General features: G+C 38.0%; 1 protein-coding gene across 9 annotated transcripts in view; it reads right to left on the minus strand.

Moving 5' to 3' along the window:
• LOC110379381 (protein furry) overlaps positions 1 to 16,254 on the minus strand; it is an 85,205-nt gene that overhangs the window by 57,480 nt on the left and 11,471 nt on the right. For 6 of the 9 annotated variants that reach the window (XM_064035219.1, XM_064035233.1, XM_064035228.1 and 3 more), the window contains exons 15-26: positions 16,113 to 16,186; positions 15,908 to 16,029; positions 15,669 to 15,756; positions 15,499 to 15,590; positions 13,494 to 13,625; positions 10,805 to 10,972; positions 10,393 to 10,542; positions 9,866 to 10,029; positions 8,724 to 8,881; positions 8,322 to 8,432; positions 7,977 to 8,131; positions 3,115 to 3,275 (exon numbers count right to left, since the gene is read on the minus strand). In XM_064035219.1, the coding sequence (XP_063891289.1) occupies positions 3,115 to 3,275; positions 7,977 to 8,131; positions 8,322 to 8,432; positions 8,724 to 8,881; positions 9,866 to 10,029; positions 10,393 to 10,542; positions 10,805 to 10,972; positions 13,494 to 13,625; positions 15,499 to 15,590; positions 15,669 to 15,756; positions 15,908 to 16,029; positions 16,113 to 16,186 (1,575 nt within the window). The remainder of the gene's footprint in view (positions 1 to 3,114; positions 3,276 to 7,976; positions 8,132 to 8,321; positions 8,433 to 8,723; positions 8,882 to 9,865; positions 10,030 to 10,392; positions 10,543 to 10,804; positions 10,973 to 13,493; positions 13,626 to 15,498; positions 15,591 to 15,668; positions 15,757 to 15,907; positions 16,030 to 16,112; positions 16,187 to 16,254) is intronic. The other 3 variants (XM_064035234.1, XM_064035231.1, XM_064035224.1) reach the window with 2 other exon arrangements.

Genomic DNA, 16,254 nt, shown 5'->3' on the forward strand with positions numbered 1-16,254 from the left:
ATAAAGTAAATAATTTAGGCGCGTCGCGGCCTGCTGGATTAAATTAGTTTTAAAGTATTATAATATTAACCTGTATATTAGGAAAACTCTGTGAAATAGTTTTATCCCCTAATAATTATTTACTCACAATAAGAAATCAAAAATGGTTTTATAGCTTGAATTAACATCTAGGTAATTGCATGTATACTTTACATAAATTCGTGTTATTCAAGAAGATTTGCAATTTTCATATGTAGATGTCATTATGTTTCAGAATTGGTCACAAAAAAATGTCAAGCACCAAAAAATATATTTTAATTTCGAATATTTGTAATCAATATCATACAATCCATATATTTTGTTGTAATGAATTTACCCTTGCAAATGTTTTGCTTGACTAATATGAGTAGTTTACCTTTTCTTTAATATAGGGGGTTTTCAAATATTGTAAATTAACATTTAACTTTTAACGTTTTTCGCTTTAAGGGAATATGAATATATGTATGTATAATATGTTAATCATCTATTGTAAACGAGATGCAGGGTTGTAGTGGAGAACATAGAGTGCTTTGTGTCCGCAAGCACTGAACCGGAAAGACCAAAGCGTAATCAGAAGGTCAGTCAGGGAAACTAACCTTGACGCCATTCGGGACACAGGCCGGAAAGGGGGAGAGCTATTTTTGATACTCGACTTAGCAGTACGTGTTTATCACGAGTGTACTAAAAGTGTCAATTTCAGGCTTTACTCATTATCAAATCTGTTATAAACTTGTAATCAAATATGAGTTTACTACAATATTTTTGAGAATAGAATTGTATGAGGGGGAATGGGAGTTTTGGTAGGCATCTCCATTAAATTTTTTATCATAACATACAGATATTAGGGAGTAATTATTGAAGTATTTACCTGTTTTATAGATATTGCTATTTGTCAGTATTAAAGGACCTGGAGATTATTTATTCGGAGCTCCTTACAATTTTGATATTAAAATACTTTTACAAAAACAATGAACCGACCTAATTGATACATTAAGATGGAGATTTTATTCGGTGAAGTATATAATGCTTCGCCGAAGCCCGGTTCCTATAAAAATAAAAGATACGATTTGTTAAGACAAACTATTTTTTGACCTATATTGACCTATGAGGCTTGTGTCAAAAAATTTCCGTCCGTAAGCAAAACGAATCGTTTCGTGTGTAGGAACCGAGCATTCGTGTTAGCAAGCGAGTTACTGAGACACCTCCAAATTGAAAATGTGTTCTCCTTCAAATTAATGATGTTGAAAACGTCTAAATAATTTTCGTCGTAATCTTCTTTTGTAACTTTTGTACCTAAATGGCACATATGTGAGTAGCAGTCCTTTTTAATAAACTGTTGAATCGAAGATCTCATTCAAATTGTTTTGTATAACTACGAATAGTTCTTATGTAGAAAATATTTAGAATTATATATGAAAATGTTCTTATTCATTTTAGTGGTATAAGATTAGGCCGGCCCCAACATACATAATTGGGAAAAGGCTCGGCAGATATGTATGTTTATTGTAGTGTAGTTTCTAAAACAAATAGTAGGTAAATAACCGAGTATGTGGATGTACTCTAGCTTCAACTAAGAGGTACTTTAATGTTAATGAGATGTTTATCTTGAAAAAAAAACGATTATAACTTTAAGTAGTAGTTTTAGCAATCCTCCGGGATTATTTAATTGTAAGAAATTAGTTCAAAGCGATTGCGGTTGGAGATTTATGAATCTTATCATTGTTGTCAATTCTATTAAATGTTTCAACTAATCTAGATGTTGTATAATAAAAGTAGGTTTAGACAAGTGTTTTCTTTCATATTACCCGTTAACTAATCCTTAATCCTTACTACAAAACTTGAACCCTTAAATGTGGGTCTCAACAGATCTTGGTAAGTGATTTGTTCCTCTCTAGTAAGTTATTGAATAGATATTAGTAGCATTCACGTAGGTATTTTCAGTTAATTGCATTTGATCCATTAACGCATAGGAGCCTTAAGAGTTGAGTTATCGATAAGATAGTGTCGCCTTTAATTTAAATTGTTCGAGTACACGAATAAAACAGCCCATGTGCAGCGCAGTGAACGTAGCTTCAACGGTATAGAATTATACAAAATGGGTCAAAAGATCCGGAGCTAATTTGATTCAAACAAACAATCATCTTTTCTCTTTAACATATCAGTAGGTATAGATAGGTTTACTGATGGGCTTATGCCTGTTTACACAGGAAAACAAAATACTTATATATTTTTTGCTTTTTATGTCTTGTTCCAATCCGTGAAAAAATGTTAACAGAAACTGGGAAAAACAACAAAACTTCTTAATAAAATACGTCTCAGAAGTGATATCAATTTATTATTTTAAGATTCGTGATGACTATTCTATCCACAGGCAAAATCAGTTACACAGTTACACATATGGTACAACACAAAGTTTTATCACGTAACAGATGTGTCAGTCACAAAGGAGAAGATATCTTTTTAGAATGGCAAATTCACACCTTTAGATAGACAGGCTGTAAGGTTGTTACTACAAATGACTCGCACATAATCTAAATTAGGCAGGACTTAAGGCGTATGACAAAGTATTATTGGGCACATAAAACATTTAAAAAATATATGTTACCTACTTGTACCTGGAAAATAAATCCTCCTCTTTTTGTTGAAATGTTACGTCAAATCTATTTTGTTGTTTTCGCAAAACTAAAACATTGATATTGTATTAGGAATTCGCCCAACAACCGATCCCTAAAATATCTAGTGGATTTTATTTTTCCCAAAACACTTACCTGCTTTATGTTGTTTCTGGAATCAGTGAAGTTGCCTGCTAAATCTAGATGGATAGTAGAACACAATAGCATCACTGGAATATCAGACATTCCAATAACAACTTCAATAAATTGACATAAGCTGTACATAAACTTAATTTTCCGTATCTAATATAGAGCTGGACATAATAAACCCTAGAACAGCCAGAACATTCAATTTTACATTACATAAAACAATTAGTCGATACAAGCTTTAGAGTCATGTTCGTCAACTCTTTGTAGTTTTCATGTCACTGTAGTCACAACACTGCAGTGTAACGAATCCTGTTGAAAGGGGGTCTGAACTCACCGGCGTCATCATCCGAGGGCAGTGGTCCCACGGTGCCGAAGAATCGCTTGTCCAACAGCTGCAGGAGTTGCAACGCACTCTCGTGCACGGGCGCGCGAGGACATCCAGTGCACATCAGGGTCACGTTTATGATGGCCGTGTAGTGGTCGCACGGATACTCCCTAATGGACAATTGATACGGATTAGAGATATTAGCACGGAGTAAGGAATGATGAGTGGAGATGCCAAAAGGCAGGTAGGTAAAGGTCTTTCTTCTAGGTCAAATAATAAACGGTGGTGAGAGCGGGACCAAAGCGGTCAGTTTAAGTGGTTTAACAAAAAAATTACGGGTTCTTGAGACGTACGAGTACGAGGGTGAAGCCAGTAACGTTCTTCGTCCCCCCAACATCCGCATTTTGGCAACGCTACTATCTTAGGAGATTTTCCGTCCGATTTTCCGACTTCTATGCTCGTAATTGTATGCTCTATGGATATTAATCCAATAGCTAACTTCAGAAATGTACAGTGCGAATTGCAGTTATACAAACAGTTACTGATATGTAAAGAGTTATTGTATCGCACGCATAATTAATCACACCTAAATTAAAATAATCGAAATTGAAGTTTTTCCCAAATATTTTTGAAAGTCATCAGTTATCACGTATCAATATCGTGACGGTACCACTAGGGAGATACCGAATAGCAACAAACTTTCCACCGCTTAAACAGGCCATAACATGTAATGTCATTACATGATTAAGGGGCATAGTCTTAATAGCCTTATTCAAACAAGATTTTATACATTACCTCATGTAATAATAGCCTGAGTAGAAAACATTTCGGAGTTTCAAGTACTCTCATGTATTGTGCTGAATAATTATAATATTCAACAAACGCTTTTCTTTAAGGGTCGCATAATAATCTCTAGTTTCGAAGTAGTCTCTAGTCCTCTTGAAGTTTTGTGAGCGAGTGTGTCTACGTGAAAAAAAAACTAGCTACATCTACTTAGGGCCTAGTGCAAGTCGGCTGAATTATGTCAAATGTAACTTACGGTGATTGCATTATTTCCATTTCATCCTTCCTATCGGATTATAACGTTTACTATCTCGGGAGCGATTGCCTTTTTACAATTTGAAAGAATCAAACATTTATAAATGTCAATATATCGACTTCACAAAAAGAAGGACGTTCTTAATTCGGATGATTGCATTTTTACAGGCTCCACATGCAACAGATTAGCAAGTCTGGGAACGGATTTAATACAAACGGAAATAACAATTTGATTTCGATAGAGCAATTTTTTTAGCTGCGGGGGTGGTGCCATCGTTTGTGATCAAAGTCACAAAGCGGCCCAATGCGACCACTCTATTCGTTTACTCACGATCTGACACTGTGTATCCCTGTTTGGCGATGGCGTCCGATTAATTTTGCTAGTTGCACTAACTAATGAGAATTTTGATAGGCAGATCACAATTCTAGCTTTCTGAAAGCATGTCAGTCGCAAGGTGATTAATTATACCTAGAACTTGTAGGTTTCCACCTTTTTAATACTTCAATGCAAATTGTAAAACACTGGAAAACAAATCGTTTCCAATAAACTTTCCTAGAAACGCATAGAATTCAATTCGATATTGAATGTTCCGAACGATAAAACTCATAAAAATCTTCAATCTCTTAGGGGATATATTTGATTGACTCTAGTCGGAAATCTCGTGTATTATTTTTGTTTATTCCTTTTCATCGAACTGCATTAGAGATGAAAAGGACTTTCACAATAACATAGTGGATATTGTCGATTTTAAACTTTATTGTGCAATGTACAGTGATTTTTTTCAAGTTTCGCTGGAACTCAATATACTTTATTCTTGACTAGTTTTTCCCATCGGTTTCACATAACGGTTCGTTTAATTGCAGCGGTTTCGTGGGAACAAACAAACTCTTCAGCTTCGTAATATTAGTTTAGATTGTATTCTTCTTACTAATCGGCTATTGTTGGAAGTTTGAAAGTATTCCAGTTACAGGTTTTGATCGAGCCTTCTGTGCTCATTTCTGAGATTTTGTGACGATAGATTTTTCGCATTAAACATAAGTGAATACTATGACTATGACTATGATAATAATAGTGGTTGTAAACGAAAAAAAGTAGGATGCGGGAGGTGTTAACAACCGCGTATCTTTTTATCTGAGTGTTTGGACTTCCTGTCATGACTCACGGAGCCGAAACCTGGACACAGTCGGTACGGCTGGTCCACAAGTTTAAAGTCGCTCAGCGGGCTATGGAAAGGGCTATGCTCGGCATTTCTCTGAGGGATCGCTCCGTCAGAGAACCATCGACATAGCCCACCGAATCAGCAAGCTGAAGTGGCAGTGGGCTGGCCATATTAGCCAAAGAACCGATAACCGTTGGGGTAAACGAGTACTAGACTGGAGACCACGCCTCGGCAAACGTAGTGTAGGACGTCCTCAGGCACGGTGGAGTGATGACTTGCGCAAGACGGCTGGCAGGAGCTGGATGCGAGAAGCCAAAAATCGATCTCAGTGGCGTGCACTTGGAGAGGCCTATGTCCAGCAGTGGACTACGATAGGCTGATGATGATGATGATGTTTGGACTCCATCAGTAAATCTTTTATGTAGGTACAGTAAACGATTTTGTAATCATTGAGCTTTCCACTTTCTCTATAAATTACCCTTAGTCTTGGTGAAAACTAGGTTAAAATAAATTAGGTAGTTTAATTCATTGCGAATATACAACAAACAAACGACTATCGTGAGCAGTAAAGCTTATTACGAGCGAAAACTTTTGAGAGATCTGACACTTGTTACTATTTTAACCATGGAGAACAAAATGACTAGCGGAGGTGCCATAACGGAAAATCGTCTAAGAAAGTAGAGCACCAAAATGGGGGTGAGAGAGGGACGATGATCGTTACTATTTTCACCCGTATACGCCTTCTTTTGAACCCACCATTTTTTTTGTATTATCAAAAATCGTTGACAGATGTCCCAAAGAAACCGAATGCCTCGTCAGCTCACTTGTAACTGATCGTTTCGGTCTTGCCCACAGTACGAATTTGATCTAGAAGAAGGCGCCTGAGCTATCTCCGTTATAGCATTTCCGCTCTTCTTTCCTTACTCTGTGATTTTAACAGACTACTTTGGCTGCCCGCTCACGTCCGATAATCGATGACCAATTTTTTTTATGAAGAAAGTAGAACACACTGATGATGATGATTTCCTCCTAGCCGATTCTCGACCACCGCGGCTGTTCTCATAGAAGGAGATTGGCCAACTGCGCAGATCATATTATAGTGAACAAGCATTATTTTGCGCAGACAGAGGTGCATTAACTATTCCATCACACTCATTGCCCGATGGGACGGTAATCCGACTCTATCGGAGAGAGATCAGAGTGCTGATTCTGAGTTTTGTAAGTTTACGCGCTCGTTACGTAATTATAACTTGGCTGAAGTAGGTAAAGAGTCGTATGCTACATGACATGATTAGAATATAGCACGTTCATTCATTTTTCCGGATAATGACGTTTACTATTTCGCTCGCAAGTGAGCGCGTTTATAATACAACCAAGTGTCGATGACAGCTTTCATTAAATAAACAGTTCTAAAATGAATGCTACGTCATTAAGTTGTATGATAATTTACGCATAAAGAAAGTTAACTTGCAAAACTCGCACTAGGCACTCATGTGCACGACCGACATTTACGTGCTCTCCGATGCACGGGTTTTCAACATTTTCCAGGCTCCGGGCTGCTTTGTGAAAGTTTCTTAAACCCACAAAGCGAAAAGGGCCCGACCCGGGAATCGAACCGAGATCTCGGCACTTTTGTTGCACGGCAGCCGCCCTTTGCGACAGCTAGACCAAAGTGGAAGAGCAATAGTGAACGCACACGTCTTACAAAACATATTTTAGAAAATCTAAGAGTACTCTACAAAAAGTCTGACGTGGGCGGGCAGACAAGTATACTTTTTCGATGGCAAGGCCGATTTATCAAACACGTTTTTCATGGGCGGACGAAGAAAATAACTACACATACAGCCGAAGTTCAGTGAAAAGAGGTAGTTATGTAGGACTCGCACCCACTAAAATCTCCTTCACTCGCCCAACTTTGGCTTTTCTTATGTGAATACAGTGAATACTACTCCTGTCGTAAGGGTAACAAAGAGAAGCTCCCATTTAAGTCTACCTAATACCACACTGCTAACTCCATCTGTCATTTGCGAAAAGAATCGCAAGATACATAAGAAGTAAAGTGGCTCAGAATTTCCAATCGATTTCTTAATCCCACTCTACCTAACATATCCGATATTGAATATGATTCGAGTTGAACACTTGTAATAAATTAGATCCGTCTACAACCTGGCAATAAGCCCCGTTGAAGGACGAACAGACGCGAAAGCCATCTACGTATTGCAAAGGTCTTTTTAATTCGCTAAGTTTGTTGCTACCCCGGCTTACTACTACAGCTCTGAAACAACGGGTTCATGTGAAACCCAACAGATGGCGCAAGTTGCAACGTACGCAAAATATGGATAACTGCTTCGTACGGTTGTGAGCTTTATTTTTTAATTAAACATAGCAGCACGGCGGCAAGTATGGAATCACCGTATTCTAGGGTTTAAGTTATTCGCGTAAGCTGGAAGGTTTGCTAGGCTACATAAAAAGACAAGCAGGATTCGAATGCATTTTATTTCTAGGATAAGTAAATAAAAATACATAGCAGTCATTTCCGTTCGCACGAGATATTAGTAGCTAAAAGTAATGCCTTACCTGTTGTGTATCATCTCCAAAGAAATTGCAGGGTGGAATGTACTAGCGAACGAACGTTAGCCTGGTTTTAAATTATGTAATTTAGAAAAATCTTACCGTGCGCTGAATATCGTAGCGAGAGCCATAAAACAGCCGTCAGCTACACGAGCCGTCCCCGTGAAGCATTTGTCAACGGTCCAGTCCAAAAGCGGCCCAATGTCGGGGTTGCAGTCAAGAAGTAGCACTATCGTCTCTCGTGCCAACTCGTATATCTGGTGAAAAGAGGGAAGATTAGGTTGGGGTAAGCTAAACACGTATGTAATCAGAAAAGGATTTAAAGCTACACTTTTGGATTTTAGAGAATCTAAATCCTATGATTACAATAAGGTAATAAGACAATTAGTAGATTCTTGCTCTTGCCATACTTACTTACGAAAAAAGTAAAGCTATCGATTTACATACCTTATCATGAGTGGAGGAGAGCATCTCGCTTAGCCACGGGTAGAGTGAGCCGTCTTCCGCCAGCGCCGAGGGAGCGAAGCACGGACCGCAGCAAACCAACGCGCTCATAGCCTAAACACAATAAAACTAAGTTGTACTAAAACTTTGTAAAAACAGCATTTGTTGTAAGTCAAAATTATATTAGACAACCCCCAAAAATGCTTTCTTTGTTGGGAAGAATAAATGGAGCAACATTGTGATTGAAATTCGCATCACAGCCATGAAACTCATCAGTCCGCACTTATGTGAACTTTGGAGCATCTGATCGAGTATTTTTCTAGTGCCACAGAATAATAAAAAAAAACTTGCTTTCGGACTTACAACTATACTATTAATTCAAAGTGAATTAAAAGCGTCACTTACTTTGAGAGCGGACAGGTTGAGGCGTTCGTCATTCTCATGCTGTGCCGACTGGGGCACGAGTGTGCCAAGGTGCCTGGCCAGCGGTCCGCACCATCCCGAGAACAGCGAGAATAGGCTCCGAAGTAGTTCTTTCTTCATCAGAGACCCGTACATCTCCACTGCAAGAAAATTAAAGGATGATAAAAAACTTAGTAAAGTTGTATTTTGCCATCTTGCCATCATTGCAACTTGCGATGAAGAAAAATATGCAGAAGTTATGAAATGTATTTATTGCTGCAAGTATTGTTCTCGATAAACTTTTTGTCGTAATGAAACATAAAGGCCGGTTTACACTTTGCGAAGTGTGAAGTGTTAAGCGTTAACTTTACGCGATAAGTCTCAAGTGTTCCATCTCCGTTTACACAGTGTTTAGGAAGAAGCTCATAGTGGTACTGTGCGTTGTGCATAGTGTCTCTAGAAATGGAAGATGAACAACGCCTAATATTGAGACAAATAATTAAGGAGATTGTATCTGTTGTGGTATCTGATATAGAAAATGAACGATCAATTTTGAAATCGGGAATTCCCATCGCTTCACCCAGTTTCAATAGGGCCGCATCTCTCAACTGTTTGTTTTTAAATTCTGCGCACTTTACATTGTATAGGCATTCAAACTTTATGTATTCTTGTACGAATTTTAAAGTATGTTGTTCCGTCCACTTCATTTTCGCTTTGAACTTGACACTGCGCACTTAACACACACGTATTTACACACTGATTAGTACAGGCAAATTGCGAGAGAGGGTAGTAGAATAGTTGAGAGGGGGTAGTCACTTAACAACAAAAATAGACCTTGATTCTATTCACTCGCACTAATCAATAAGTACTAATCGCACGTATCACTTAACACTAATCACTTTACGCTTCCGTTCACACCTTGATTACTAAACACCTACACTAATCACCTGCAGTGTTAACTTAACAAAGTGTAAACCGGGCATAACATTGCGCAAGTCGGCTGCCGGTGGGTTGGTCATGGGCCAGATATGTAGGTAAACCACGTATGCGCGTACTTGTCTTCGGAACACCGCACTATCGAGTTCCGTGAGAACTATATCAATGCAATTTCTATATTTTAGTAAAAGTGATCTTGAATAACTTACATGGGAAGCTCTTGATGAGCTCTGTGGTAAAGTCAGCGAATGTTATGCGTTGTTCTCGGGCGGCGGGCGCATCTTTCTCGGCTTCCACTTCGAGACACTGCCGCACTCCGTCAAGGTACTCCGTGAGAGTCGGGTGTAAACTGCCTCCCTCTAATGCGAACGCACTGCACACAATACGAATAGTAAGTTGGCTGTGAAAGATTCGGGTTTAAAGGATTCATGAAGAAAATGACGAGCGAAGTTGTCACAACGAAAAATCTCCTAGAAAACAGGTATTGCCAAAATGCGAACTCGAAAGTTTCTTACTCTATCTTAGGTACGTTATTAGAACCAGATGAAATTGTGACATCTCTTCCCTCTCTAACTCTAACCGTCTTACCACAAAAACTTTTAAACGTCAGTTTATGCCTTGTCTAAAAAAATGTCAAATTATGACATTGACATAAGGTTCATTTTGCAGCCAAAATTTTATTAGACAAGTGTAAAACAGCGGTTAAAGTTTTTGTAGTAAGGCCCTAATACGTTACCTGTTAGCGAAAGTTTTCTTCTGAGCGATAAGTAGTAACATTTTATTGAGGTGTAGTCGCAGCGCGTCCCGCCGTCGACGTCGTCGCATGTTCTCTTGTTTACGGTCTACAGCTTCACGCAGCAGAGGAAGCAATTCTTCCATCAAATCCCTGCACAAAGTCATCAAGATGAGCATGTAATTCAAATTTAAAAAATATTTTCACTTTTAATTTGTCAATGTATAGTCGGATAGCAAAATTGCTTCGCCTCCAAATCAAAATGTCGTTTGTATACTAATATTACTTGCAAGTCTCAGTACAGTGAAAGTAGTCATCAACTCATGAGTCTTTTTGTGGTTGAAATTGGTAAAGCAAATATATGGGCGACTGTACATTAACAACCTGGTGTATTGTATGTATTGATTATAATAACTTTAGTGCGTCAGGGTTGATGTTCCCGCAGGCGGCGACGGCAGCGTCCCGGACTTCAGGCACCTCGCACCTTGCGAGAGGCACAGCCAGCTTGTGCAGGGATCCCGGCGACGCCTGCACGCCTCGCGCCTCGCCGCCGCTGCGCTCGCTCAGCGAATCAGGAGACGAGCTACGCATACCGCTAACTCATCATCAACGAACAAACCGTACACAAATCAGCCTTATACAACTAGTGTGAATTACAAATCTGGATAGTCAGGATTTATTGTCATATTAAAAAGCTTTTACTTGTTGCTGTATAGTAAAAAACATTGCATTTACAATAACTGTATAAAACTTCAAATATAAAATAGCAAAACACAAAACTTACAACAATACATAAAAGCTTGTCTAACTACATCTAGAACTATTAGAAGCAGATATAAAATAATATTGGGTCAACAATATAAGCGTTAAGAACATAAAACAGTATGAACGTCACCAACAAAGCCAACAAATGAATCGCATTGTACATCAGATTGACGACAGTTCTGTTAACACGAACGAGCTCGCGCTCTCGATGACGTTTGCTTGTAAGTGCTGCCTACCGCGCCAATAACAGCCTCTTAGTTCTTTACCATTTCATTAACACAAATTTTACTCAACAATTTGACATATTATTCAAGCGTTTTAAACTAGACAAAACCTTTGAAATGTGTGGTTTCTCCTTAAACGAATGCCGCATGGGATGGTAAAGAAAGGATCCCCACCTCTTCCAAAGTTCTTAAGTGTGTTTTTCTTGTATTTTTTTTTGTCAATTTCTTTTCTCGTTATGAAATATTTATACGTAATTAACTAATATAGGTACTCAAAATATGCAGTCCAAAAGATAAAAACTTCAGAGGCTGAAATAATATAGACGGTGAGCACACATTACAAACACACAGTTACAACACAATGATCTATGAATTAGTTAATTTTACCCGACGACATATTTTTGAAGTGCAAGTGATAATTTATCATGGGTTTATCATGGGTTTATTACGCGAAATGACGTTACTAGTTATTCCAATAATACCAACTTTTCATGATACCAACTGCTTGATTTACTCGTGCAGCAATAAACTATTTCTCTTATTATTTTGTGTCAAAACGGACCATGAACATCAACATTTGATAAGTTTTTTTGAATATAATAATTCTGGCTACTCATGCTGATGGTACAAAATCACGGCCCAAATATCATAGCTTGTAATGTGACCACAAACAGAACTATATATTTAACGGACTATGATAAGAGCAGTAGGGTTTACACGTATTCGTGTAACTGTAGAATATTTGTGATGTCAAGTATTTGTAGTCTTCTTTAAGAGTTTTGTAGCATACATTTGGGTGTACCGCATTTGTCAAATTGACTGCTTCGTACCCATATTCGCGTTGGATGCAAAGCAGGTCAATTTATGGTTCATCACAAATAAGTCTATCGTCACATGACGTATATAGCAATAATCAGGAGAAAAGACGTCAGGACATGTAACATTTGACCCAAATAATATTACCCCCACAGTGTCTCCGGACACGCCGATAGGAAGATTGCACTGTTGGGGCAGAAAATAAATCTATATATTCTGATAAATATAGTAAACTACGTGGAGCTTAGTGAAAAATTATTCCCACCAGCATATTCAGCTTTGTGGAATGAACGTCTAGCGAATAATACTGTAATCGAGCAAGTGTGGCTACAGTGTTAGGGGAACTAAACATTTTAATATTTCTGATCACGAAATGAGTATGTTTTAATTTTTAATTTTTTAAGGTGCGATCGTCCATTATTTTAATGACAATATTGGTACGAACTACTTGTGGTGTGACGTTGACAGCATAGACGTTTTTTGCAGAACCGATCCTATTAAATGGAAATTATTTCCAGCCGCTGCCCTGGTGTCACTTTTGTACAAGTTCGTCGTCAACGATGCTTGAATGTAACATGCGCCATCAATCCTAGAATATTTCCGACAAGCTATGTGTAACTATTGTTATACAGTATGTGTAAACTTAGAAATGACTAGTATTTTGTAAGGATCTATAAACAATTTAAGCGTTATATTAACATGTCATTTTCATTTATGCTCACGCAAGCAGTCCTTCATTGGCAACTATACTAAACTAATAATAGTCATCCATTATGAGTGTATGCACATGTTGTCAATTACAAACATAAAACAGAACGCTACATGTTAGATACGCATGTATGGTCGTGACTTGTGTGAAGTGTACACCGCTTGACCGGCACAAACACAACTGTCGGTGATCCTCGCCGTCCCACTCGACGGCGTCGAGGGTCAACATCTTATGGAATGCGCTAGCTGTGCTTTGACCTAGGCGTGATTGATGAGGGATGACATTACAGTGACCTTTGTATTATGGTACACACCCGAAAAGGCCACTGCACTGAATTACCCACCATGAGCAAAAGGCTTGTGTCAGTTCCACCTCAAAACATATTGGAAATGAAAATGAGTGTGGTATTTCATTTAAGTCCGTCTTAGCCGTTAGATACATTGAAGGTAAAATGCATTGCTCTACATGTTTTAAGAGAGTAAACGGCCCCAGCCGGGAGAGACAAACAGTGAACATAGAGATGGAACAGACACAATGAAGTAATGATCAAAATCGAATGCGACGTGCACATAGCGAGCGTCAATGGCCACCTCGTTCGTTTGTGTTGTCTGTGCGCGCGCGCATAGCTCAAGGGCAGCGTGAAGAAGCCGCCGGGCGCGTTGAGGCTCTCGCTGGACGAGCTCAGCGCGGCCAGGCCGACCCACCCCTCCGCCTCAGTGCTACTGGACAGACACACGCCGATAGTTCCCTGGCCTAGTGGTGCACGGGATATCCACAAAGCTTACGCGCTCACCCGCATACCCGGTGTTCTCCATTCCTCTACCCCACTCTCCCTTATTCATTAACTACAATAAATCAGTTTAGTACAGGTGTATAAGTAAATGTCTGCGTCGACTTAGTTTCATCGTCAGGACTACGGTACAGTGTTGTGAAAATAATTATAATTGATCAACTGATACACTAAAATGTATTATTTTCATCTACAGGTAAAGATATTTCCTGCTGCTTTTAAATAAACAAATGTAAGTAACCAGGCAAACTTGTGAAACAATAAACCATAAAGTAATTGAATAAAACTTGTTTTTAATATAATTTTATATATATCTATTGAAGTGGAATAATTGGGTGGTAGCAAGGGAAAACTGTGCATATAATGAATAATGTGGAAACTTAGGGCTCTCGACAATTTTGTAGATTCAATTTTAAGTTTCTAATTTGCCTCGTGTGCAAGCACTCTTCAAAATTTATTTTTGGAGTACGGCACAAGTGAATTTGACAATCAACAACATGCAATTTGGTGCCACTATCAAAACACAAAGTATTCAAAAACTGATATTATATGTTATTATAGTAAGATTGTATTGAATCATGAACATAATGTCTGTGTTTGCATATCTGGCGATTAGACAGTGATATTCAATTAAACTTAGGGTGGTAGAGATAAAACAACGCTAGAGCATTGTCTACTAGGAAATAAATATTGTTAAAATATAAACAAGGGTTTTGAGAGAACAAATGCGCAGACTCCGTTTATATTTTTTGTAATCCATTTGGCCAAAATTAAATAGTGTTGTGCACGTTAATATAGTAAGTGTTAAGTTTATTTGTTGTCGCATGCGGAAAAACTTGTTTGCGAAATAAAGCTTTCTATCCATAGGAGCGTCGAACACGCAAATGAATGGAATACGGTCAACATTCCCGGGGCACTAATATTTTCATGTAAATTGGCTGGCATCGCCGACCAATAGCGGGACAAACGTTTTACTTAGTCTGTTTGTATTATGAAAATGTTTTTTATCGTTGTGTGTTATTTTTCAGTCGAACAATTTATGACAACAACTATGTGAAAAATATTTCGTCAGTCATGCATTCACTTGGATACACACTTTTTTGCTACGATCTCATTTTCACTTATAAAATGTATGAATTATACTGGTGCTACAATACGTTGCAATCAAATTAGGTTGATTTCTATCATACATCGGCGATGCCAGCTACAAAAATACCAATATATTTTATAATAAATTTAGACAAAATCTATTTTTGCACATATTAATTACCGTACAGTATATAATTAATTATATAGATTTTAATGCCAATCAAAATATATATTTTTCAAAAAAAAAAAAGTTCAACATATCAAGCCATTTTGCTAATCAATAATAATAACACTGTGTTTCTGTACGACAACAATCTCAAAAAGTACCGAGAATCACTGACGTACGATTATGCCTCCAGAAATACAAAGCTCTAAAATTTCATATGTTCAAAATTCAGTTTGATCAATGTCGTTGATATTTTTAATCATTGCCTTTAAGAAAATAAGAAGAATCCACCACATTGGAATTCAGAATGGATTGTAAGCTAGAACACTGGTGAGACTGAGACGACTCAGGGTTTTAAACAAATGAAATTACGAGACAGGACACATGTTGATACATGTAAAAGGACAATGATGGCGCCTTTTTATGACACATTTTTGAAAAAATATCTTAGTACTTTATAGGCCATAAACGTATATAGAAGTGTTCTCGGCACATACGTAAGAAATCTTTGAGAACTAGTTCGCTATAGTAAAGTATATTGGATACGTACCTCAGACTAAGGTCTGGACTTGCACAGCGGATAACTGGGCTTGGTACAGCCGGCACTACTAGGTAGGCCATTGTCATGTAGTACTTCCAAACCTGGAGAAAAACAAACAGATTATAGAACATAAATTAAAAACAGTAAATGACAGTACTGAATTGTAAATAGTTACTGACTTGCATGTATCCGTCTCGTTCTTTTTCGGGTTTCCTCGGCAAGGCCGGCCCACGTGATAGCAATGACGCTCGGTTGTCATTCACAGGTCTGAAATTATAAATATTTACATTATAAAAGATATATTTAATCTTTACTGGCCACTGTATAAGTTAGATTACATTTCTACCTAATCGGATTCTCTAGTTTTTTTAAAGCGGATAGTACATATTTCACTATGAAACATTTATAGTATACTTACGCTGGTTCAATGATGGTGAAAAGCGCATGTATCCTGGCGTGCAGAATGGGCCATGCTTGCAGGATAGTGGAAGGGCACCGGGCGGGTACCCTACTCCTCTCCAACAGACCGAACAATACCACCTGGAATATAATACTTTAAAGTAAGTCTCTGTATCTACTTATATTGAAGTTATAAATCAATTTACGACTATTTATTTAATTACCTCCCAAGGATCAGCGCCGTTGGAAGCGCTGCCGCTCCAACTATTCTTACTCGAAGTTTCGTCATGTTGAATACCTGTAAAACATAACATATATTTTGAAATATGATGATCAAGTTTGACACGATTCCTACTAGGTATAATT

Source organism: Helicoverpa armigera, chromosome 1 (assembly GCF_030705265.1).
Source record: "Helicoverpa armigera isolate CAAS_96S chromosome 1, ASM3070526v1, whole genome shotgun sequence".
NCBI classification, from domain to species: domain Eukaryota; kingdom Metazoa; phylum Arthropoda; class Insecta; order Lepidoptera; family Noctuidae; genus Helicoverpa; species Helicoverpa armigera.